The 25,009-nt window shown below is 41.8% G+C and overlaps 1 protein-coding gene across 1 annotated transcript in view; it reads right to left on the bottom strand.

The window, feature by feature from the left end:
* Positions 1-25,009, bottom strand: part of LOC133377914 (contactin-associated protein-like 5) — a 114,112-nt gene that overhangs the window by 24,182 nt on the left and 64,921 nt on the right. Inside the window, exon 6 of the mRNA XM_061612712.1 lies at positions 15,443-15,643. Within this exon, the coding sequence (XP_061468696.1) occupies positions 15,443-15,643 (201 nt within the window). The remainder of the gene's footprint in view (positions 1-15,442; positions 15,644-25,009) is intronic.

Genomic DNA, 25,009 nt, shown 5'->3' with positions numbered 1-25,009 from the left:
TGAACAGTGAACACTGTTGATTTAGCTTATGTATATCCCACTGGGAAGTAAAGAATATACGTTTTATAGTACTTTTATACTGTAAGTTACCTTGAGTCTATCTTTAGTAGTAGGCATCTAAGAAATTTAAATAATAATAATAATAACTCACAGAGTTGTAATGCTGATTACAAAGACTTGTAGACTAGCTAGCCACAGAAAAAGAAAAGAAAAATATTGTGCTTCCTGCTGCTTTAGCCTAGTGCTTGCAAATTTATTTATTTATTTATTTATTTCATTTATATACTGCCCCATAGCAGAAGCTCTCTGGGCAGTTTACAGCAATTAAAAACGTTAAAAACAAATATACACATTTTAAAACACAAAAAACAATTTAAAAACACAATTTAAAAAATTGGAGGGAAAGGTAACTCAGCCTCAGAGAAGAGCAACAAGCACCTTGCAAATGCATGCATCTGATTGGATCAGATTGAAATGCATGCCTCTGCATGGTTGGGGACACTCTTCACAGTCCTGTGCTATTGCTATGGTACTTTCAATGTATTTCTGAGGGACTCCTGATTGGCTAGAGTATATTCCAAGGGATATAAAATGAAAATGGAGGTTCAGAGGGGTTCCCTGCCCTCCCTAAGCCACTCCCACTGGAAATAACTATAACAACGACGGCGGCAGCAGCAGCGACAGCGACAACGATGATGATGATGATAATAATAATAATAATAATAATAATAATAATAATAATAATACCACCACCACCACCTCTGGAGACAGGGGTGAAATCATAGGGATGATTGTAATTGGCTATGTTGTCCAAATATGATTGGCAAGCATAGGAGATGGACAGAAATGAGTCCAAAATGTTTCTAAATGTGAGGTAATGTATTGAACATGAATGTAAGAAACAGAGAAGGAACGGGGGGGATTAGGGGATTAGTGCCCCACTTGTGCTTAGTGAGGAGCCTCCACTGAGCACAAGCATTGTATTTAAAAGTTTTCAGGTTCAGTCCCCATCATCTCCAGGTAGGGCTGGGAGACACCCTTGTCTGAAAACCCTGGACAGTTAACTGCCAGTCAGGGTTGTATTACTGAGGTAGATGGACCAGTGGTCTGACTAGGTACAAGGCAGCTTCTAATGTAACAAAGTACACTGGATATTCCCTTTCATATGCAATGGAGGCTAATTCCGATACATTATTTTTTTTTGTAATCTTGTCCCTCTGAAGGCCTGATTTCATCAGCAAGGAAAACTTGTCAGTGTAGCATTTGGTTTAAGTAATACAAGAAAGAAGAAGGAAGGGGAAATAATGTATAACCCAGGAACCATTATCACCTTTGCTACTGCATCAGCAAACTGCCACAGCTAACATTATGGCCTCATTAACTGACATAGGCTGAATAGAAAGAAAAATGGGGGTGGGGATGGTTGCCTACAGCAGACAAAAACCACCAAGAACCCCTTTCATGCACTATTAATGCTAATGTGGAGGAAGTGCTGGAGCTTGTTAATTGAATGCATAATTTTGAACCTTTAGGTAAAGTGTCAGTTTTAGAGAAGTGAGGATAAGAAAATAAATGTCTCAGCTGTGGAGAGAAGGGAGAGGTAGTGGATGATGTGACCAGGTGGGTTTCCAGTGCAGAAGATAAATATAGCAGACAGCACAAACAATTTTCAGGCTTTGGGTCTGACTAGTATTTGGATATCATGTGGAACATTCAAAACCTTCAATTAATGAAATGCTCAGATATACCAACCATCCCCAAACTGGTGTCCTCCTAATGTTTTAGACTACATCTTCTATCACCCCTGACTGTTGACCATGCTGATTGGGGCTTATAGGGGTTGTAGTTCAAAACATCTGGAGGGCTTAACAGAAGGTTAAGATATACAAAAGGAGCTGGAGTTCTGCATTTCTAAGACTACAATAATAGCAGATCTCTTTCTGGCAACTTGGTATTAAATCAGCCTTTCCCTACCTTTGGGTCCCCAGATGTTGCTGGACTACAGCTGCCATCAGCCTCACCCAGTATGGTCAGGAATGATGGGAATTGTAGTCCAGCAACATTTGGTTGGCAAAGGTTGGGAAAGGCTGTATTAAATCTTTAAATAAGATCTGGACAGGAAATTGAACCAGTGTGTTGCAGTAGCTAGAGATAGAACACCGGTTCAAATCATTGGTTTCAGATAAAGCATCAAGGTTATTTAACATAGTTTAAATCCAGATATACATTCAACAACTTCATTTGTCACCAAAGTCAGAGGACATGGAGAGAAGGTCACAAGGTGCAATTTTGCCATTTGCTAGGAAATTAATCAAGATAAGTTTGGCTGCTTTTGAGTATCAGTCGAATCAAGATGGAAGATCCTTGAGCCTGTTTTCCCATGTGTGACAAAGAGAAGATGGAACTGCTCAAATCCTGTTTTGTTTCTGTCTTTTCCCAAAAGGGGAACTGCATAGAAACCCACATAAGTAGCATGACTAGTGAAGGGTCAGGAGTACTGTTCAAGGATGATAAGGAGCTGGTCAAGAAAAACCTGGCTGCCTTAAATGAGTTCAATTTCAAGTCTTCAGGGCCAGAAGAACTGCACCCTGGGTCACTAAATGAATTTGTAGATATACTCAGAACAGCTGCCTATCATCTTTGAGAAATCCTCAAGAACTGTGAGGTGTAACAGGGCTGGAGGCAAACGCCCTCTGAGTCTGCTGCTAACGGAAAATATCCCTCTCCATTGCAGACATAGGCTTTTCCAAAATCTATTTAGCTGTTTTGTTAAATCATTCTTCATGTTAATGTATCACATGTTTTGGAGAATATAGGAATGACTGAAGTAAATGGGGGGAACCCCCATTGATTTCTGTGGTTTGGAGGTCAAGCTCTATTGGAATTCATAGTGCTTCTTGAAGCAATGTTATTTCTTGCCCATTTATTTTCACAAATAATTCATAGCAGAGTATTGTAAATCATCAGCAGAGTAAGAAACATCTGGTATATATGCTTCATCAAGACTATATCACCTCTGTGGATGATACTTTGGCAGAGAATAAAGTTAAAATACAGTTAGTGGGTAACTGAATATGGGGATGTAGGAAAAGACACATTATATCCCTGTTCTGGTCATGATATTAATAGAACTAAACAAAAGTGGTGTTCAAATGAACCCCTTCACGTATTCATTGAATGCTGAGTGTTGATGAGACTAATCTACCCATCCCATGCTAACATCCCTACTAGCCATGTCCCCTAGCAGCTGTGAGAAAAGGAGCTTCCATGCATACACCAACACATGCATAGGGTTCGTCCAACTCAGTGGGAAACCTGGCAAATCAGATTTCCTGATCAGATGGGAGGATTTGTACATATGAAGGGCTCTTTCCTCACTCATGCTCAGTTGTGTGACGCTGTGGACAGGGGTATGGCCAGCAGGTGAATCAGAATGGGGGGTGGCTGGGGAATGGCCAGCAGACACATTTCTTCTACCTCCTCACACAGAGGTTCGTAGGAACATAAAAAAAGCTTGCAGAACAAGCGAGAGCAAGTTGTTTGTCAGCCCACAGGAAATGAAATGAAAGAAGGGAGGAGGAAGCAGTGGGTGTGAAGAGGAGAATGACTGGCACATCCACCTAAAGCATCAGAGCAAAGCATCTGCAAGCACCAGAGATATGGGGTGAAAATGTTTTTTTCCTTCCCTTTTCGTATTATCAGAGGATTGGGTTAGTACGGATTTACAGCAGGAAAGCTGTGTGATAGCTTCTGTTTGCCGGTAATGTCATGTGAACCATGTGAATTAAAGGGAATGTAAGTAGCACCAAACACACACTAAACGACCTTGTAGATGAGCCCCCAGGTCCCAAGCTGTATAGGGCTTTGTACATCAAAATTAGAACTTCACCCGGATGCTAATGGGCAGCCAGTGCAAGTCTTTCAGCAGAAGGGTGACATGTTGGCGATAGCCTGTCCCAGTGAGCAATTGCGCTGCAATATTTTGCACCAGCTGCAGCTTCCAGACCAACCTCAAGGCCAGCCCCACATAGAATGTATTACAGTAATCCAGCCTGGAGGTTAGCAGTGCACGGACAACAGTGGTCAGGCTATCCTGTTCCAGAAACAGCCACAGCTGGAAAAAGGCATTCCTAGCCACTGAGGCCAGCTGGGCCTCTAGTGATAAAGAAGTATCCAGGAATACCTCCAGACTGCAAACCTGCTCTTTCAGAGAGAGAATGACCCCATGTAATGCAGGCAACTAACCAATTATGTGATCTCGGGAGCCACCAACCCACAGCACCTCCGTCTTGCTAGGATTCAGAGTCAGTTTATTGGCCCTCATCCAGCCCACCACAGAGTCCAGGCAGCTGTCCAGGGCTTGCATGGCCTCTCCCGATTCAGATGTTACAGAGAAATAGAGCTGGGTATTGTCAGCGTACTGCTGACACTTCACTCCAAATCTCCTGATGACCGCTCCCAAGGGCTTCATATAGATGTTAAACAGCATGGGGCATAATGCATCACGGCACCTCACAGCACAACTGCCAGGGGGCTGAAAGACAATCATCCAATGCTATTCTCTGAAAACGACCCTTTCGACAAAATCAGAACCACTGTCAAACAGTACTGTCAATATCCATCTCACCAAGTCAGCTCAGAAGGATACCGTGGTCAATGGTATCAAAAGCCATTGAGAGATCAAGTAAGAACATCAGGGTTGCATTCCCCCATCCTTTTTTGGATAAACGTCATCCATCAGGGTAACCAAGGCCAATTCAGTCTCATACCCAGGCCTGAATCCAGATTGGAATGGGTCAAGATAATCTATTTCATCCAAGAGTCCTTGCAATTGTTGCTCCACAACCCTCTTGATCATGTTCCCTAAAAAGGGAGCATTTGCAATCAGGCGGTAATTATCACAAACCAATGGATCCAAGGTGGACTTTTTCAGGAGCAGTTGGATCACCAACTCTTTCAGAGCAGCTGGGACCACTCCCTCTCACAAAGACGGATTACCATTGACCACATCCTGGATCCACTCGGTCATACCTCCTTGGCAAGCTTTAATAAGCCAAAAAGAGCAAAGGTTGAAAGGACACGCTGCTGGGTGCATCATTGCAAGCACCTTATCCACATCATCAGGCCACATTAACTGAAACTGATCCCAAGAAGTTGTGGCAGACTTGCAGACACTTTACTGGGGACTACAATAGATGTAGATGGGGCATCAAGATTGCTATAGAGGCGAGCAACTTTACCCTCCAAGTGCCTTGCGAACAATTCACAGCGGGCTTCCGAAGGGTCTAAAACTCCATTTCCTGTGATACCTTAAAACTGGATGTGGATGTGAATATGTGTTTGTGTGTGTGTTTAAAAGAAAGAGAGGGGGGTTAAAACTGAACAACTGGTGCAGTGGGAATTAAAATTGCTTAGCATAAAAATGTGTTAAATGTACATTTTAAAATGTTTACTAAAAGTATCAGATTAAAACTGCAGAAATATGACACATCTGCATACTGAAATAACATTGGGCAGAATCCAACTTTCCTGTTCTGCTAGCATAACAGTCTTCCACTTGTGGAGCTGAACTTTCCCTTCCTCTCCTTTCACCTGCAGCCTCCTGTGCATCCTTAAAGTCAGCTCCGGAGGGTTGGGGGACCCACCCCAGAGCAGATATTGGGTGGAGTATGAAGGGAGGAGAGGAAGGGCAAGGATTCATAAGCAGAGTTCCACTCATGGAACACTAGACATTCCCCCGTCATGCCCCCCTCACCATCTTGGGTAATGGCAGGCATGCACGCACAACCCACTAACACAGCCAGGCCTATTTAAAGCCCCAGTGGTGGCGGCAGTAGTCCCGACTTGTCGCCACTGCTACCTTTGAGGGTCCACTGCAGTCTGGTGCCCACAGACCACCTAGTCTGCTGCTGGCCCTGTCTTCAACCCTTTTCTACTGGGAGACAAAGCTATCACCTTCATTTCTTACTTTTCTAAAAATATCATGAAGGCTCTTTTTCTTTAAGACAATGTGACCTCCCACAGACATATTTTTGGCTGCTGTGAGAAGAAGCAGGATTGTGGGTCTTTGGTCTGATCCACCGGATCTCTTCTTACATTCTTGTGTTAATGTTAGGGGAAGGGCCATAGCACAGTTGTAGAGCAGCTGCCTTGCCTACATAAGGTCCCAGGTTCAGTCCCCGGCATCTCCAGATAGGCAGGGAGTAAACCCTGCCTGAAACTTCCAAGAGCCACTGCCAGGTAGTGTAGACAATACTGAGCTAGATGGATCAATTGTTTGACTCAGTGTAAGGCAGCTTCCAATGTTTCTAATATTTAGGATGGTTCAAAAAAGTGACAGTGTTTCTCCCTAGGGTCTACCAGGCACATGCCATCCTGGTGTTATTCCCATTGGACATATTTGCGATAGATATGACTCTGATTTATGTTTGGCACTGTGTTATACTAGAAATGGGGAATCTTTGCCCTCCTGATGTTGTTGTTGTTGATAGGGCTGGTGGGAGCTCGAACTAGGTATGAGGGAGAAATTCAATTCAGTTTCAGTTTGCATTTAAAGGCAAACCTATCTAATTCATAGAATCATAGAATAGTCAAGTTAGAAGGGGCCTATAAGGCCATCAAGTCCAACCCCCTGCTCAATGTAGGAATCCAAATTAAAGCATATCCAACAGGTGGTTCTCTGGTTGCCTCTTGAATGCCTCGTGTTGCAGAGCCCATCACCTCCCTAGGCAATTGGTTTCATTGCCATACCTCTCTAACAGTTAAAAAATTTCTCCTGATGTTCAGCCGAAATCTGGCTTCCTTGAGCCCATTTTTCTAAACAATGCACAGATTGAAACAGAGCCATCCTTTGAAATTCACACTCTTCCAAATTTTGCAATGCAGTTCTTAACCAAGTAATGTACAAAAATGCATATACTAGGATAAAATGCGTAAAAAATGCATATAGTAGTGTAAATAGCATAAAATTCATTATATCAGGGGAAATTGATTTGCAAAAGTGTGTATTTTAGGCAAAACATCATACAAAGAAGTATATATTAGGAGAAATTTGCAGAAAATGCTGCTGAATTTTCATGAAGACTGATTGTTTTTTTAAAAAATGCTGACCGATGTGGAAATGTGGAGGCCTGAAAAATGAGAAACTGAGAGAAACTGAAATCAACAGTTCCTCCTCCATAGTTGGAGCCCACCAGCATTGGGTGGGCCACCCGTTTCTTACCCCTGCTCTGTACTTCTGACAATTTATTATATTTATATGCTGCCCTCCCTCCCAAAGGGAGTTCAGGGCAGCAAACAGATGATAAAGCACTAAAATATCTTAAAAACGAAGCATCTTAAAAACATATGTAAAAACATATTTAAAAAAACAATTCCAGTACAGATGCAGACTGGGATAAGGTAAAAGCCCAGAAATCTCAAATGATGTTTTCTGGGTTTGAATGACTTCCCCTGCCACTCCCATTTTGTTTTCATAAGGCATCTGGACTGTGAGCAGGTTGCATATTAGGTAAGATGCTTTCCATGCAAGAAATGTTCCACATTTATTTTCTGAGTATATTTTGTCCCCGGCTACTCTGTATATCAAATCTTGCAATTTCTGGAGGGTTCTCAGACCAGATGAAAATATCACCCAGGAGCAAACAAATGAGATACTTGCAGCAAAAGATTTAACCACTGCAAGGCACTTTCTTAGGCAGCCTTCCCTTGAGGAATGATTAAACATGCACCTTTCTCCAGATCACCTTGTTGGTGAGAGCTCTTTGTAAAACCTCCCCAGTTTTACACACATTGAAAGCTGAATCATATCTTGTCAGTTGTTTAGCTGAAGAAAGCTGAATCATATCTTTTCAGTTGTTGTTTGGCTGAAGAACAAATAACATTTGTTTATACACAACACTCTTGCAAATGGATAACATGTTGAGAAAAGGGTTGGTCGAGGAATCTGATCTTTGTGAATTCCAGTACCAGTGTATGGACTGGAACTGGAACTAAGTTTGAGAGAAAACATATTTTTAGAATTGTGCATTTTGAAGGGAAATGCATTTACCACACAGTCCTGTGCATTATTTGTCCAAATTAAACCCTATTGTGTTAATGGTGCATACTCCTAGTAAGTGTGTTTAGGATGATCACCTCAGAAACTAATCTCAGAAATATGAATGTTGATGTTTATATTATGTATTTAAATATTATTTAAATGCATATTTTCATGTGGATTTTTATAAAGAAAGTATTTTTACAGACACACACACATACAAAGAGGACAAGAAGGAGATGCAAAGTTACATGTTATTATATACAGTTAAATAATGGATGGGAATTAAATAGTTGAATAAAATCCAAAAGTTCACAGATATTTATACACCTTTTTTAACCTTACGTTCATAAACGGAAGTAAATATATTTCATCTCTGTGGAATTCATAATTCAATTCATAATGAAGCTACATTTCCTGATATTCTAATGTTCCCCTTGATTATATTGGATCAAGTAAAACAAAAATTCATGCGGATTTTTTAAAAAAGAACAGATTAAAGTACATTTTTGCAAACAATTTCCCCTAAAATAATGAATTTTTCTATGTAATTTTCCACTAATATATGCACTTTTATGTACATTCCCCCCAATATATGCATTCTTGTTCACGTGTTTGGGTTGGAGAACTGAACTGCAAAAGTGTGAAGATGCATTTCATTTTGAGTATTGCTTCAGGAAGTGTGAATTAGGTAGGTTTGCATTAAAATGTGAAGATAGTTTTTTCTCCATTCCTACTTATGAATTAACACGTGAAAGTGGCAGTGGAAATAGAATGATTTGTTCATCCCTATGTAGATCCAGGAATGCAGTGTTCTGTTTGCCCATATGTCTTCTATTTTTCTCATAAGAAACAGTTATTTGATAGACACATTTGTGGAAGGATGTGTGCACCTCCACTATTCCAATGCTGGATAGAAATGTTCACTTCCCATTGAGAAACACAGACATTGTTGGGCTGCCTGCCCCGGACAGATTTTTTTAGATACTATAAGCACCCTGATAGGAATTGCCTCACTAGCCTCTCTCTCAGATGACCTATCTTCTGATGTGCACCACCGCTTATGCCAAATGACTCATTTCACAAAATAGTGGCCATATGATAGATTAAATACAAGAACTGAAATGAATCCATACACAGTCCACTCTAAGAGAATGCATGCTGAAAACAGAATAGCTTCACATGTCACAGGAACCAATCAGAAATTGTTTCTCAACTGTTTATTCCAGAACTGCATGTATGTGCACTATAACACATCTTTATTTTTCTAATGCTTTTTTTAAAAAGTATGTAAAGTTTGGATTATATTTGACAAGAGTAGAACCACTGATGTTAATTGACATTAACCTAAGTACTTTGATTTCAGGACTTCATAAGATACAACTTAGTATGTACAATGCACATACAAACAAAAAAGACGATGTGTATCATGAGCTGGATCAAGCTGGATTGAGAAAGGGAAGAGGCACCAGAGATCATATCGCAAACATACACTGGATAATGGATGGACCAAGGAATTTCAGAAGGAAATAACCCTGTGCTTTATAGATTACAGCAAAGCTTTGATTGTGTAGATCATGAAAAACTATGGAATGCTTTAAAAGAAATGGGGGTGCCATAGCATCTGATTGTCGTGATGCGCAACCTATACTCTGGACAAGAGGCTACTGTAAGGACAGAATATGGAGAAACCGATTGGTTCCCAATCGAAAAGGGTGTGAGACAGGGGTGTATTTTATCACCCTATTTATTTAATCTATATGCAGAACATATCATACGGAAAGCGGGATTGGACAAAGAGGAAGGTGTGAAAATTGGAGGGAGAAATATCAATAATTTAAGATATGCATATGATACCATACTACTAGCAGAAACCAGTAATGATTTGAAACGAATGCTGATGAAAGTTCAAGAGGAAAGCACAAAAGCAGAACTACAGCTGAATGTCAAGATGACTAAAGTAATAACGGATATATGGAACTTTAAAGTTGACAAGGTCACTGAACTTGGCAATGACTATCAATCCCTTGGCACAGTCATTAACCAAAATGGAGACAATAGTCAAGAAATCAGAAGAAGGCTAGGACTGGGGAGGGCAGCTATGAGAGAACTGGAAAAGGTCCTCAATGCAAAGATGTATCACTGAACACTAAAGTCAGGATCATTCAGACCATGGTATTCCTGATCTCTATGTATGGATGTGAAAGTTGGACAGTGAAAAAAGCAGATAAAAGAAAAATAAACTCACTTCAAATGTGGTGTTGGAGGAGAGCTTTGTGCATACCATGGACTTCGAAAAAGACAAATAATTGGGCATTAGAACAAATTAAACCAGAATTATCACTAGAAGCTAAAATGGTGAAACTGAGGTTATCATACTTTGGACACATCATGAGAAGACATGATTCACTAGAAAAGACAATAATGCTGGGAAAGACAGAAGGGAGTAGAAAAAGAGGAAGGCCAAACAAGAGATGGACTGATTCCATAAAGGAAACCACAGACCTGAACTTACAAGATCTGAACAGGGTGGCTCATGACAGATGCTATTGGAGGTCACTGATGCATAGGGTCGCCATAAGTCGTAATTGACTTGAAGGCACATAACAACAACACATCATGGGCTGTTGAAGTAAGCAGGAAGGTCATCCTCCTTCTCCAAGTTTTGGCTCTGACAGCAGGGAGTGAGTCATGGACTTATGCTATTAGGGTGGCTTGCTCTTGTCCCAATCATTCTTTTGCCTAACAAATGATTAAAAACCATAGCACGCCCTCGCTCTGTTCTTTACAGAGGATTCTTCCAGGAGGGGATAGTGGGAAAAAACCACGCTGTTTTTTCCTATGTGTGTGTGTTTTACATATATAATGAAGGTAAAATCACTTACCATGATAACCCGTGGACCTATTTGTCTAAACTTTAGCAGGTTTCCTACCAAGGGCACCCTCCACATGTCCCCAATTTTCAAACTGATTTATGTTTCCCCAAACAGTAATATCTGTCCTTGTGGGAGAATCATTGCACCTATCTGTCTAACATTTAGCAGGCTTCATACCCTCAGGAGTAACCACACCTGCAATTTGAATCCAATTCTGGCAGACAAAAAAAGTTAGAGCAATTTCCCTTGCATGTTTAGTTAACCCTAATGTGCATACCTAAAGGGGGCTATACTGAAACTCTAGTCTTTTCAGCCCACACCAGAATTATAAGAAGGAGATACTACAATAGCAACATGGACAAAACTGTTTGGATGCAGGAGGGAAGATAGGCCTTGGACAAATTTGTAGAAAAATTAGCTCCATTTATTTTTTTGAATGAAAAATGTGATATATGGATACAGACACACATTTGTTCACATATATTGTTTCATTTTGATTAGATTGTGAGTACTTAATGTGAATGAGAACATTCTGAAAATCAATAAAATAAATCTTACAGCACAGCTCAGGATGTTGGTACTTTATTGGACAAATTGATAAAATTGCAATATAAATTTGAAGCCATCAATTTATTTTACTCCCAGCAATGCGGGAAATGGCAAGTAGGTATAGGCCAACAGTGGCAGGTGTATCAGCTTTTTTGTGAGCCTTACCTGTAGCAGCAGTAGAGCAAACTCATATCAAGAATGAATAAATATGAAGAGTGACATCTTAGATTAGACCCATTGAAATTTATGGATCTAAGTTAGTCATGTCCATTAACTTTAATGGGACTACTCTGTATGACTAGCATTGAATACCACCCTTAATAAATGTATGCATATAGCACCAAAGAGTGGCAGGCAAAGTGGGTGGACTCATTGGAGCAAAGTAGAAATCTGGGAGAGCAAAGAGAGTAGATAAAAGAGGAAGTCAATCCAAAAAGGAAAAGGATGAGGAAAATGACACATAAGATGAAGGGCACTGTAAATTATGTATATCCCAAATCAGGGATAGCCAACATGGTGCCCTCCAGATCTGATTGGGCTACAACTTCCATCATCCCTTACCACTGACCATGCTGGTTGTGGAAGACAGGAGTTGGATTGCAACAATATCTGGAGGGCATCACATTGCCAATCCCTGTCCTAGAATCACATGTCCATGACCACCCCACTCTCTGCTCATGTCATGCCTCATTATGGATGGCTTCATCTGATATGTTGCAGTGTGGGACATGGATGGCCTTACAAGAATGGAGAGCACTGACTGGATTTTAAAGCCTAAACATTTTCTGAAGAGCCATTTATATGGGTATAAACTCTTCCCGTTAATTTTGTTTGTGTCACACTGCTAGATACTTAATATCTCTTTGTCTCATGTGATGACACCCTCATTCCAATGATTCCTGTCCTGAATGTTCTAAATATAGAATGGCTTGTTTTTAAAGTGGGGGAAGTGCCAACATCGCCAGTTTGACTGATGGCAGAAAAGAGTCAGAAATATGTGATAAACAGGCTCCTAGTCGATAATTCTCAGAACGAAGATTCCAATTAGCCAAGTAATAATTACACTGTAGAAGATGTACCTGACACTCATGAGCCTTTCTCAGAAGACAGGAGACCATGGCCCTTATTGTTTTATATAACAATGACACAACTCTTTATAATACAGTGGCAAGTGCTGCATCTAGGATAACATGGAAATTATCTTTTGAAGGAGACTCAAAAACAATGGATAAAAGTACTTCTGACAAATTACCATTTACTGTAATTTGTGTATGTGCTTTCAGATCACTTCGTGTGGCATTCATGACAAAAGCTGGATGAAAGAATCATTCCATTTTGCCCTGTGAGATATATTACACTGAAGGCTAAATTCATGGGCCAGCAAAGAAAAGAAGTGGAACAAAGTGGCTGGAGTTAAACCAGAAACAGCAGTCCAAGCACTTGTACAATGTCACATCTTCAGCTGTGGTCACCTCTAATACTCCAGAAAAAACAATAACATTTCCATTTAATTCCTTGAACAGCTCCCATTCCTTCATTCCCCCCTCTCTCACCCTTTATTTAGTTATTTGTGTATTTATGTTAGAAAATATTGGTGAAGTTCTTAGAAAACTTAAAAACTTATTCAATAAAAAGTATAATTTAAACAAGAGACTAAAAACCACAATTATAATCATTACCAGCACCTCTAATCTTTTTGCTGCCCATGGCAGCCATGGCACTTTTATCAAGATTTGAGTACCGACACTTCATTTTTTACCAAAAAAGCACTGCACTACGTGAAGGGAGGGAATACTTCCTGATTCCAGCTGGTAATTATTGAAGCATTAGATTTAAAATGTATGATATAGTAGCTTTCATAAATATTTCCAGCTTTGTCTTGAAGACATAATCCTTGTTTTTTCAATTCTCTCTAAGGTGCTAATTACGTGCTAATTGGGAGTAACTGTGATGGCCGCTAGTAATCTGGGAATTTCTCCACTAATAAGTGGAGTTCTGTTGCCACCAACAATTACAAGGTGTTCTGCACTGCTGATTAGTTAGAATGAGCTTTCATTCTTTCCATTAAGAACATGAAGACTACATGATGCTTAAAGCAGGGCCTGATTACATATGTTCTGTTGTCACATGAAGTTTGCAAAGTACTTCTGTGGCACTTGTGGCCTTTCTATTTAAGAGCCTCTGAGCTTTCAGTTTGTTAAAAGTAAATTTCTAGACCTCATGCTTCAAGCACACTAAGAAGCAAGGATTGGGTTATTTGATAGTTAATGGACCATTTCCCCCTGTTTTCAACCCATAGAGTATTGCCCCCACACCCATGAAGAAGACTCATGAGACCAGACATTGGGTTAAATATGCAAATCACAATTAAAACATCTCCAATTAACCAAATTAGAACATGCAGGCAGGTGAGGAATTCAACTACTTCTGATAGGGAAGTCTCCCTCCAGACCCCTGGGCATATACTCCAGCATGTAGCTGTGACTCTCCAGCCAAGAATGTGGAATAACTTTGCCTGCTTGCTAGGTGAGCCTTGAGCATGGATCCCCCATGTACACCCTTTTCCCACTGTACTTGTGTTCATGCCGATGCACATGACAGTTCACAAAGGTGCACCCCCCAGTTCACCCCAGACCGAAGGCCTGGGCGATCTCTGAAGGGTACCCCTTACCCAATAATGCGTCATTATACCTAATTACAACTCCCAAGTTCCTCACCTGCCCAAACTCAATGCCATAACAGGCAGGCTGTCACACCTCTCCCTAAAGCCAAACAAATTAGACCCAACAGTATGAAGTAGGTGAAATGCAAAGGTCCCCAACTAAGGAGTCCCAACTAAAACATTCCGGCTCCTACTTGGCCCCAATAAGATGACTGCCGTAGCCCATACTGTATGTAGGGAGGGAGGGTGGATGCAAACAAAATGCAAGGAGGAGGTTTGGAGGGCCAGAACAGGCTTTTAAGCTCTGCCACATCCTTTCCCATAGGCCGGGGGACATACCGTACCCCATCCAAATCACCCCTCTCCTCGGGAGATACCAACCCAAGTCTTTTTCCCAAGGAAAGGATGAGGGCAAACCTGTCCCCGTGTTACTGTGGAAAAGCCATTTTCAATGTTGAGGAGATTTCAATAGATTTAATATTCTACATTAAACATAAATCAAGGATGGAAAACAGGTGCCCACACGCTGTTGGTCTACCACTTTCATCACTCTCTGATCCTTGACAATGCTGGCTGGGTCTCTGCACCAGATCTCTCATTACGTGATTACTCAAACATAACTCTAACATCACTAAACTGGTGCATATTGTACAAAAGCCCACAGTCCCATGCTCAATACACATGTTCACCATTTGGTGATAACAATAGCTATGCTAATTGTAACATGATGTGGCTAGGAATGTAAGAAGACAGCGATTTTCATTCTGAACAGTATTTATTACGATTAGTGCTGTTTCTGTGTCGCTGGAGTTCATTTCCTGCCAAATACTATGTTATTCATCTTGCTGCCCGCTATTTAACGTAAGTAAACTATTTATGTAACTTACATTCATTTCAAAGTAATGGCACTAATTATGTATTGTTTAAGGACTGAAAATGATGTGAACAAATACTGATCATATTTGCTTGACTGGTTTCTGTTTCTGACCACCAGTGAACAAGCCAACTGCAGCAATTTCAGCTTCCTTTTCCATGTTTGTTGGAATTCTCCAACATCCATGGATGTGGCTAACAAGGATATTGCAAATGTGTTCTCTCACAGGAGGACGTGTCTGTATCTGCAGTACACCCATACGTGGTAGCATTCTGCTTTCTATCAAAGCAGAATATCTGGCATGACACCAGACTGTGCATGTCTGGGAAAGCAAAGATGCACCTGACTTTGTGCTCTACTTTTTTGCTGGGGTAGCAGCGTGGAATCTTAACTGTGCAATCAATAACAGTTAAAGAGGAAATATTTTACTTTATGACACTTACTTGGGGTGTTGAGCAGACGTGACTTTTTGCAGTGGTAAGCTGTCTCCTGTTCACAGTATTCGGCACTATTTATCATCGCCTCCAGCTGCTCTGTGCTGCTGTTGTAGTTGAAGTTCATGGTGTATGGCTTCCCTGGATCAGCCCCACGGACTCGAGTCAGTTCACTGTTGTTGTGATGGATCACAGTCGAGATCTTATCTTCTGTTAAGTGAAATGAAATGGAAGAAAGGTAAACAAAGCCGGAAAACTCAAAAGCATCTGAGGTCTGGTGCATGTCTCTGTTAGATACAAGAGCATTTAGCAACAGCACTGAAATGGATGCCCTTTGATAAAGTTCTAACTCAAAAAACAGGAAGGATTCAAAAATGGCACTTTTAAAGACAAGCCATACATCAAACTGGGGCTTAGAACAATATAGGTTTATCTGCAAACCTAAGTGATACAAATGTAATTCAGATGTTTTACAATTACAACAGTCCTCATGGAAATTTGGATGACTAGAACCCCAGTCTTTACACTTTGATTCAATGTTAGTCAAAAAAGCACACTGGACATTTATCCAAGCAAATAACTGACACCGGATTGCCTTCCCAGGCTCTTTTGGAGGAAGAGCTGAATATTATAACAACAACAACAACAACAATAATAATGATATTTTGTCTGGGCATCAGCATTGCACTTCTCCAAAACAACAAAACTCCCCAAACTGATAGATACTAAGGAGAATTCTTTGCCCACCTCTTCTGTTAAGTGCTGACCTTGAAGAATCATGCTTGACGGAAAGGCAAAAATGTTCTCCTACTTTAGTGCAGCATAAAACAGACACTTTGTTCTTTCATTTTAAGGGTAAAACAGAACTGATCTCAGATTTTGGCTAATAGCTTCTTGACTATAGTAAAAGGGGGTGGGGAAGCAAGATAGAACTGTGAGGGCTCTCCAACAACAAACTATTGTGCATTTTCATAAACCTTTAAAGAACAAAAAGGAATACAACAGCAATGCAGGGGTGGTCAGCAATTACATTTGCTACAGGACTGATCTAAGTTGGGGGACAAAGGTTAATCACACAAACACCCTCAAAACACACACATCTCCTGTGCTATTTTGTGTGTATTTATAGCTGGTACATTCTCAAAGAATGAGACCAATGCATATTTATCTTGCAGGAGGAGAGGAGAGGAGAGGAGACAGGAGTGGACAGAGACCAGTAGTGGATGACGTGGTGGGACATTGCCATTCACCTGACCTCCAGTCAGTTGTGTCACTGCTGCTTACCATGAGGTTGAGGTGGAGCGGGACGTAGCAGCAAGGTGCAAATGCCACTGCATTTGAATCATGCTGACTTTGCTGCTGCCCTGCACCTCCTGCTCTACCTCCTGGTAAGCAGCACTCTTTTCCAAAAGGACCAACTAGATGCCTATACGAAGCCTAAAAGCAGGACATGAACACAATAGACATCTCCTACTCACGTTCCCTAGCAACTGGTATTTACAGGCATTCTGCCATTATACTGGCATATGGCCATCATGATTTGTAGTCATTTATAGGCTTATCTTAGAATACTAGAGTTGAAATCGTAGAGTTGGAAGGGGTCTATGAGGCCATCGAGTCCAACCCCCTGCTCAATGCAGGAATCCAAGTTAAAGCATACCAGGCAGGTGGCAGTCCAGCTGCCTATTGAATGCCTCCAGTATTGGAGAGCCTACCACCTTCCTAGGTAATTGGTTCCATTGTCTTCCCACTCTAACAGTAAGCAAATTTTTCCTGATGTTTAGCCAAAATCTGGTTTTCTGTAACTTGAGCCCGCTATCATGAGATAGTCGAGAAGAGATCCTAGCCCTCCTTTGTGTGACAAAATTTCAAGTACTTGAGGAGCACTATCATATCTCTCCTCAGTTTTCTCTTTTCAAGGCTAAACATGCCCAGTTCTTTCAGTCTCTCATAGGGAGAGTCCTCTAATCATCCTTGTTGCCTCCATTTCCAGTCCCCTAATCATCCTTGTTGCCCTTCTCTGAACCTCTTCCAGTTTGTCTGGATCCTTCTTAAAGTGCCGAGACCAGAACTGGATGCAGTACTCAAGATGAGGCCTAACCAGTGCCAAATAGAGGGACTATTTTAAACTATTTGAAAACTATAGTTCTGCTAATGCAGCCTAAAATAGTGTTTGTCTTTTTTGCAGCCACAGTGCACTGTTGGCTCATATTCAACTAATGATCAATAATAACTCCAAGATTTGTCTTGCTTGTAGTATTCCTGAGCCAAGTATCCCCTATCTTATCACTGTGCATTTGATTTCTTTTTCCTAGGTGTAGAACTTGGCACTTATCCCTATTAAATTTCATTCAGTTGTTTTCAAGCCCAATGCTTCAGCCTATCAAGATCCCTTTGAATTTTGTTTCTGTCTTCCAAGGTATTAGCTATCCCTTCCAATTTTGTAGCATCTGCAAATGTGATAAACATTCCCTGCACATCCTCATCCAAGTCGTTAATAAAAATGTTGCAGAGCACTGGGCCCAGGACTGAGCCCTGTGGTACTCCACTCATTACCTCCCCCCACTTTGCAAAAGGACCATTGATAAGCACTCTGAGTACGATTCTGGAGCCAACTGTGGATCCACCTGATAGTTGTTCCATCCAGCTCACATTTAGCTAGCTTACTAATCAGAATATCATGGGGCACTTCATCAAATGCTGTGCTGAAGTCGAAGTATATTATGACCCCAGCATTCCCACAGTCTACCAGGGAGGTTATCCAATCAAAAAATGAGATAAAATAAGTCTAGCAGGATTTGTTCTTGATAAATCCATGTTGGCTTCTGGTAATCACTGCATTGTTTTTAAGGTGCTTACAGATTGACTGCTTTATAATCTGCTCCAGAATTGATCTCAGGCTGAAAGGTCTGGAGTTCCCTCCTTTTGCACTTTTTGTCGTGAGCCATACTAGCCAGGGATGGAATGATGCACAGGCGGGGGAAGGAAGACTTGGACTGGGACATCCTGGCTGGGGAAGGACCCAATTAGGGGAGGGACACTGAAGCAGTCCCCGCTCCAGACCTTGACAGACCACCTTCAGCCATCCCAGACACCCCCCAAGAGGGACCCCCAGACCAGCCCTTCACTACTACTCCTCTGCCGCTGCCACTGCTGCCACCAGAGAGCTCTCCCCATGTGGAGGAAGAGGATGGGACTGATGCCAAGACCCCACTTTTGCCCAGGTCCAGCAGGCGGGCACGGCAGGAGATTCAACAAGCCCAGCATAGGAGGAGTTTGTGCTTACACCCCTGCCTCCAACCGCTACTCAGGGTATATGCAAGCAGGGGGCCGCCCAGCCCTACTTAAGCTGGGTGAGGCCGGACGGTTAGTTGCTGAGTCAATGTCTTTATGCCGCTAAGTTGTGCCTAGTTAGTTAGAGAGGGATGCTGAGTTCTCACTAAGCTGTAGGTAGATTCATGAAGCACACTGAATTGAAACTTCTCTTACTTCAATAAAAGAAAAAACTACAGCCATTTCTGAGTCTGAGTTCCTTGAGTTTGGGCAGAACACTTTTTGAAGATAGGAACATTAGCTCTCCTACAGTCATCTGGCACTTCACCCATCTTCCACTATTTCACAAATTAATAGACAGAGGTTCTTCAGCCAGTTCCTTCAATACCCTAGGACATGGTTCCCAATCTTTATGAGTACAGGACCCCCTTTGTAAGCTCAGAATGTTTTGTGACACTCCCCCCCATGCTAATTGTAATTTTAGCCTCTGTTAATTGAAAAAAATTGGTGTATGGCAAAATCTCATCTCAAAATATTGCTTTCCATACTGCAGACAGGGAGGTGTTGCTTTCTTTTCTTAATGCTAAGGTCCAATCAAATTGGTATACCCCTCCTTTCCATAGTCTGAAGATGTACAGTCCTGTCTCCCAACACCAGTGGGTTACAGTGTTGGACTAAGATCCAGGTTCAAATCCCCACCCAGCCATGAAGCCCAATGGGTGACCTTGGGTCAGACACAGTCTCTCAGCCTGACCTATCTCACAGGATTGATGTAAGGATAAAATAGAAAGGGGGAGGGACCATGTGCACCACCTAGAGCAACTTGGAGGAAAGATGGGATATAAACGCAATAATAATTAAATATATAAAAACATTTCAGCTGCAGTATGCGGACCCCAACCTCAGCCAACCTGCTGAGCTTTTAAAAAATCATCATCAAGAAGCAGCAATGTGGTAATTGAGGGGATACTAGGTTGTGAAGACAAAAGGGTGGACAAATTAAGGAGCGGGGTTAGTGCTTTGAGGCCTTGGGATGATCATCAGAACTGATGACTTGGTTAGTGTGCACTTGGGGAATGAGAGTGGAGCAGAAGACAGATCAGCGCATGCACACACACACACACAGAAACACACCTGCCCCTCCTACAAGCATCTGCAGGCATGCCTGCATTTGGACACTTGGGAGGGGGGAACCCTCAACTGCTGCAGCATCTTGGAGAGAGAGGTTGTGGGGGCGGAATGTAGGGGGAAGAAAGGGGAGACACTGGCACACACAATAGCCACAGAGATGGGGGGTGAGCAAGTCCTGAGCTTCCTCATCGTTCCCTGGCTTCATCTGGGCCAAAGGCGAGATGTGGGCAGCCTCGCAAATAAGAATAATTTTTAAAAGGAGATGGCAGTGAAGTAGGAGTCAAGAAAGGAAGGCAGGCTGGCTGGCTGCCAGGAAAGAAGGGGAAAAGCAGCCTTTCCTTGCAGCCTTGCTTCTTTTTACTTCATGAAAAGTCCTCTCCTCTCATTCTTCGTAAGGGCATTGTCAGCAGCAGCAGTGCAAGGAGACGGGAGTCAGGATAGTAATCTCCCCTTCTTCCTGGAAGCACCTCCCTCAACCTCCTTTGGTATCTGCCATATGCGGTATAGGCAGATGCCTACCCTTGGCGTGTCTGAAAGACTCTCTGATGCTTCAGCAAAATCCTCCCCTCTTGTTTGGAGCAAGGGGAAAGTGTCATGTGCAGCGGCAATGGGGAGCAGACAACATCTAGGGAGTGAAGACTTTTTTATAAATAATAATAATAAATTTGTTTCTTTACTGTTTGCAGCCCCCTCTGGATTATTTCACTGTCCCCCTTGGGAGCCACTGCTCTAGGATACAGTTCATTGGGCCCTGTAGTTTTGAACTTGTTCAAAGTAATTAAGTATTCCTTGATCATTTGTCTATCAATCTCAAGCTGCAATCCTGTCCCTTCAACTTGTACCTCACATTTGCCAAAAGGGTGATAGACCCTATTTTGGGCAAAGATTGAGCCAAAGTATGAATTGAGCACTTCTGGCTTTGCCCATCTGTTATCATTTTGTCATCCTCATTGAGTAGCTGTACCACCATTTCTTTTCTCTGGCTTTTACTATGGATGTACCTGAAGAAAGCTTTTTTGTTGCTTTTAGAATGCCTTGTTAACCTCAGCTCATTCTCAGCTTTAGCTTTCCTGATGCCATGCCTGTAATTCTGTGCTATCTGTCTGTACTCTTCCTTTGTGGCCTGGCCTTCCTTCCACTTCCTATATGTATTCTTTTTTGTTTTCAGGTCATCTCTAAGCTTTTTGTGAAGCCACATTGGCTTCTTCTGCTGTATTTCACCTTTTTTCCTTGGTGGAATTGTTGCAATTGTGCTTTTAGAATTTCCTCTTTTAGAAACTCCCACCCTTCTTGGACTCCTTTTCTCATTAGGGTTGCTTGTCATGGAATCTTACTTACTGAGTTTATTAAAATTGGCTTTCCTGAAGTCCAGGATACGTGTATGGCTACTCTCAGCTTTTGCTTCCTTTAAAATAAAGAAGTTATAACATGGTCACTAATCCCCAGAGTTCCCATAACTGCCACTTTATCCATTAAGTCATCTCTATTGGTTAGAATCAAGTCAAGGATAGTTGATCCTCTAGTTCCTTCCTCTACTTTCTGTAAAAGAAAGTTATTAGCAACTCAAGTCAGGAATTTCTTTGAGGGGCCATGTTTGGCAGAATTTGTTTCCCAGCAGATATTGGTGTAAATGAAGTCCCCTGTTACTTCATCTTCCAAGAATTTGCCTAATCCCACATCTACTTTTTAATTTTTAAAAGAAAACAAGAAGATGTTGGTTTGAGCCCCCTTTCCCCTTCTTCTGGTGTTGCCTATGGCCAAGAAGCATCAAGACTTTGATTCAACAATCTCATCATAAAACCATTAGAAGACCTTACACCTATGACACTTCTATACATTGAAAAAAGAACCCTCTTCCTACTACCATACTGTTGACTGAATAAATAACTGGATACAACTCTCCTTCATCTGCCCCCTGTGAATGTTCACTAGTTATTGTTGCTTCCTTCTGTTGTTATTACAGCCGCATTAGGCTCACTCGCTATAACATCTTAATTCTTATGTACAAAGCCTTCTTTCTAACCTTCCGCCTCCCCAACCCAATTAGGTCTTTTTGGCAATGGCAAATTTAGTTCAAGTTGCACATTACAGGTTTAGAAGAAAAAGCAGGCTTGATGGTTTCCAGTATTTATCTATAATTGGGTCTTGTAGCAATTCAAGAGGAAATGAGGGAGGGGAAGCAATGCAAATGCATACTAACTTTTAAAAGGAGTTTGCTAATCCACTAAAGTGCCTCTGACAACATGCCACATTTTAGCAGTGGGAGTTGCAGCTTGCTGTGCCACTTGAAAGACTCTTGCTGAGCTTTCCTCTTTAAGCCACAGATATTTGCCACCCGGAGTATCACTAAAGCTGCTCATAAAAAAGTTTTGTTTAAAAATGCAAAACAAAACCACCCACCCACAGTAAATCACACAGATAACATGTTTACTCTGGGTCAAATGGATATACTGATGGGCACAAATGATCATTCTCTTTCACTGCCAACACAGATGCTCTTTTCACTGGTTCATGTGCTCTATGCACTTACAAAATACATGGGGAACAACCTGCAGCCTATGTTTTATGCAATTGTCTAATATATAAAGAAAACCTTGCTGTGAAAACAGGAGAAGAAAGACAGAAAGGGGGGGATTGGAAAGAGTGCTCTTTAAATGGGTTGGTTTCACAGAAGCCAAAAGAACATGGATAGATACCAGAGAAAACAAGGGGATAACTGGGTGAGAGGTGCTAGTAGCACCAGAGGGTTTCTTTGAGGGGTGGGGGAATTCTACAGTTGTAATGCACTTTTCATTCCAACAGACTGTCTAAAGTGGACGTTTACTGTAACTTTCACAAAACAAACATTATGCTGGATTTGACTGGATGAGACTAAACTGGGAGTGTCCACTAACAGCAGAGTCCTAGCATCTCAGCTCTAAAGTAAATTTACTTTGCATAATTTATGCTGGTTTTGTTGGGTATGCTGGTTCTGCTAGGTATGGAAAAGAATAAAAACCAGTATTGGTCTCTGGAACTCTACCCCATTCTTTAAACTTCTGAAACATCACCACATATTGCTCACATTTTTGCAGCCATCAAGGCCAAAAAGTTGTTGCTTTAAAGTGAAAACTGGGATTCCCAGCTAGGAAGCTGAATTCTGGAGCAAATATCACATTCATACACAGCTATGATGAGCCCATTGTTTTAATGGTTGCGAGGGTTCAGCCCTTCAAACAACTTGAACCTGAAGTCTTTTCTGATGAGAACCATGGGGCAGGACCCTTCAGCAGACCTCCATGCTGACAATAAGCCTGAGAAGCCATCAGATCTGGACAAATATGTCCCAGGGACTTGAGGCAACCACACCAGCTGCCTGGGTTCCTGGCCAGCTCTGAGATCCCTCTCTCTCATCTTCCTCAGGGGCACAGGAGCAGAAGAGATGGTGAGCAAGGCAAGAACTTCAGAGCCACTGCTCTGAAGGAGAATAACCAGTTAGCTGCATGGGAAGGAGGAACTCAGGAGGAGGGAGAAGAACATGGAAACTATCTGCTTGGATCAAGGCCTTACTGAGAGCCAGGAAGGGGTGCAGACCCCAGTTCCTATATAAGCTCCCAGTCTGAGCTACTTCATTGCTATCTACCAAGCTACAACCCTTCTGACGTGAAGAAAAACACATAATTTATAGGTAGCAATAGCTGCATGGGAATAGCTGCATAGGTAGCATAGCTGCACTGATTTTTTTTTGTGGTGCATGCTCTCTTTCTGCATCTGCCATCCCATCTGAACGGACAATTGATATATATTTGGCAAAGATATGCAGATATGAGATTTGGATGCCAACAGTTACAGAATCGTAACATTATGTTAGCTTTCAATCTTTCTCTCTCCTAGCCTCTGCATTCCTTCATTACACTCTTCCCTTGGTTTCCACCTCTGCCATGGATGTGTTACAGCACCAGGAAACTGCAAGTAATGATGTGTCTGGATTGAATGTCCATCATGTATCAACCACTGTAGATGGCATTTTCACATCTACCAAATCTCAAGTACTATAATTCTCAATGGAGGCATTCAGCTTCAAGTCACTGACTGACGAGGGCACAACTGGAAGTGATGGCTGTGCCAATTCCCTTGGAAGAGGGGGTGCACCAGGGAAATTTAAAGTGGAGCACAGGCAGCATGGGGCAGCTCAACCTTTTCCCCAGCCATGCTCTCTCTCACTTCTCCTCATTTGTTTTTCTCCTGCCCCAGGTTACTCCATGCATGCAGCCCCTAGGGAGAAAAAAACACAGCTGTGATAAAATGTTTTCTGGTGGGAAAATATGGATGGAGGAAGCATTCCACTTCTGGCTGCTGCCCACCAGTTCTGTGCTTTTTTACAGCTTCAAACACATACCCCAACTGCATCTGGTTGGTTGCTGTGATAACAGGATTTGGACTAGATGGACCACCGTCCTGATCCAGCAGGCTCTTCTTATATTCTTTATAGGGCAGAAACCCAAATGTGCTGGATAGATAATGACCTATCTAACTTCCACTGGCCTATCTAGTTTGGACCTGTGCTACATGTTTGTGTGAACCACCCCTTAAAGCAGGGGAAGCCAATGTGGTGCCACTATCTGGAAGGCTTACTACCCCTCCACACCATTGTAAATTCCATTAGCAGTGCTCTATAACTATAGACGCTCTTTAAGAGAAAGAATATCTAGCAAGACGGAAGAGCTCCAGCCTAGCATTTCATTTTGGTACATTATGGATCAGGCTTGGGTCCACTGGCTCTAGTGTTAGACCTACATTATTCAAACAATTCAGATTAAATACAGAGGCTAATCAAAAGCAAAGGAATGGTAGGTCAAGTACTGTCAAAGCTGGGCCAAGAGAAGGGAAAGAGAGAAAAGATCAAGTGAAACAGACCTTAGACAAAAATAGCGGATGAGCCAAAAAGAATAACCATTGACAGCACAATCCTATGCATGTCTAACTCAAAAGTCCAATTGAGATGAATGGATTTTACCGCCAATTAAGTGGGTATAAAAGTATGGTGTGAAGTGAGGAAGTCAGTGCATTGCAACAATATGAAGTATGCCCTGGGTTGGGAAAAATCAGTACAAGGGCAGTGAAAGATGGAAAGAACAGTTTGGGGCTATGCAAAATTTTAGGCATTAGGAAATTATTTGATGTAATATGTGA

This window comes from Rhineura floridana, chromosome 2, assembly GCF_030035675.1.
Source record: "Rhineura floridana isolate rRhiFlo1 chromosome 2, rRhiFlo1.hap2, whole genome shotgun sequence".
In the NCBI taxonomy this organism is placed as follows: Eukaryota; Metazoa; Chordata; class Lepidosauria; order Squamata; family Rhineuridae; genus Rhineura; species Rhineura floridana.
The sequence above is the reverse complement of the archived record's forward strand: the minus strand, read 5'-3'. Positions and strand labels throughout refer to the sequence as shown.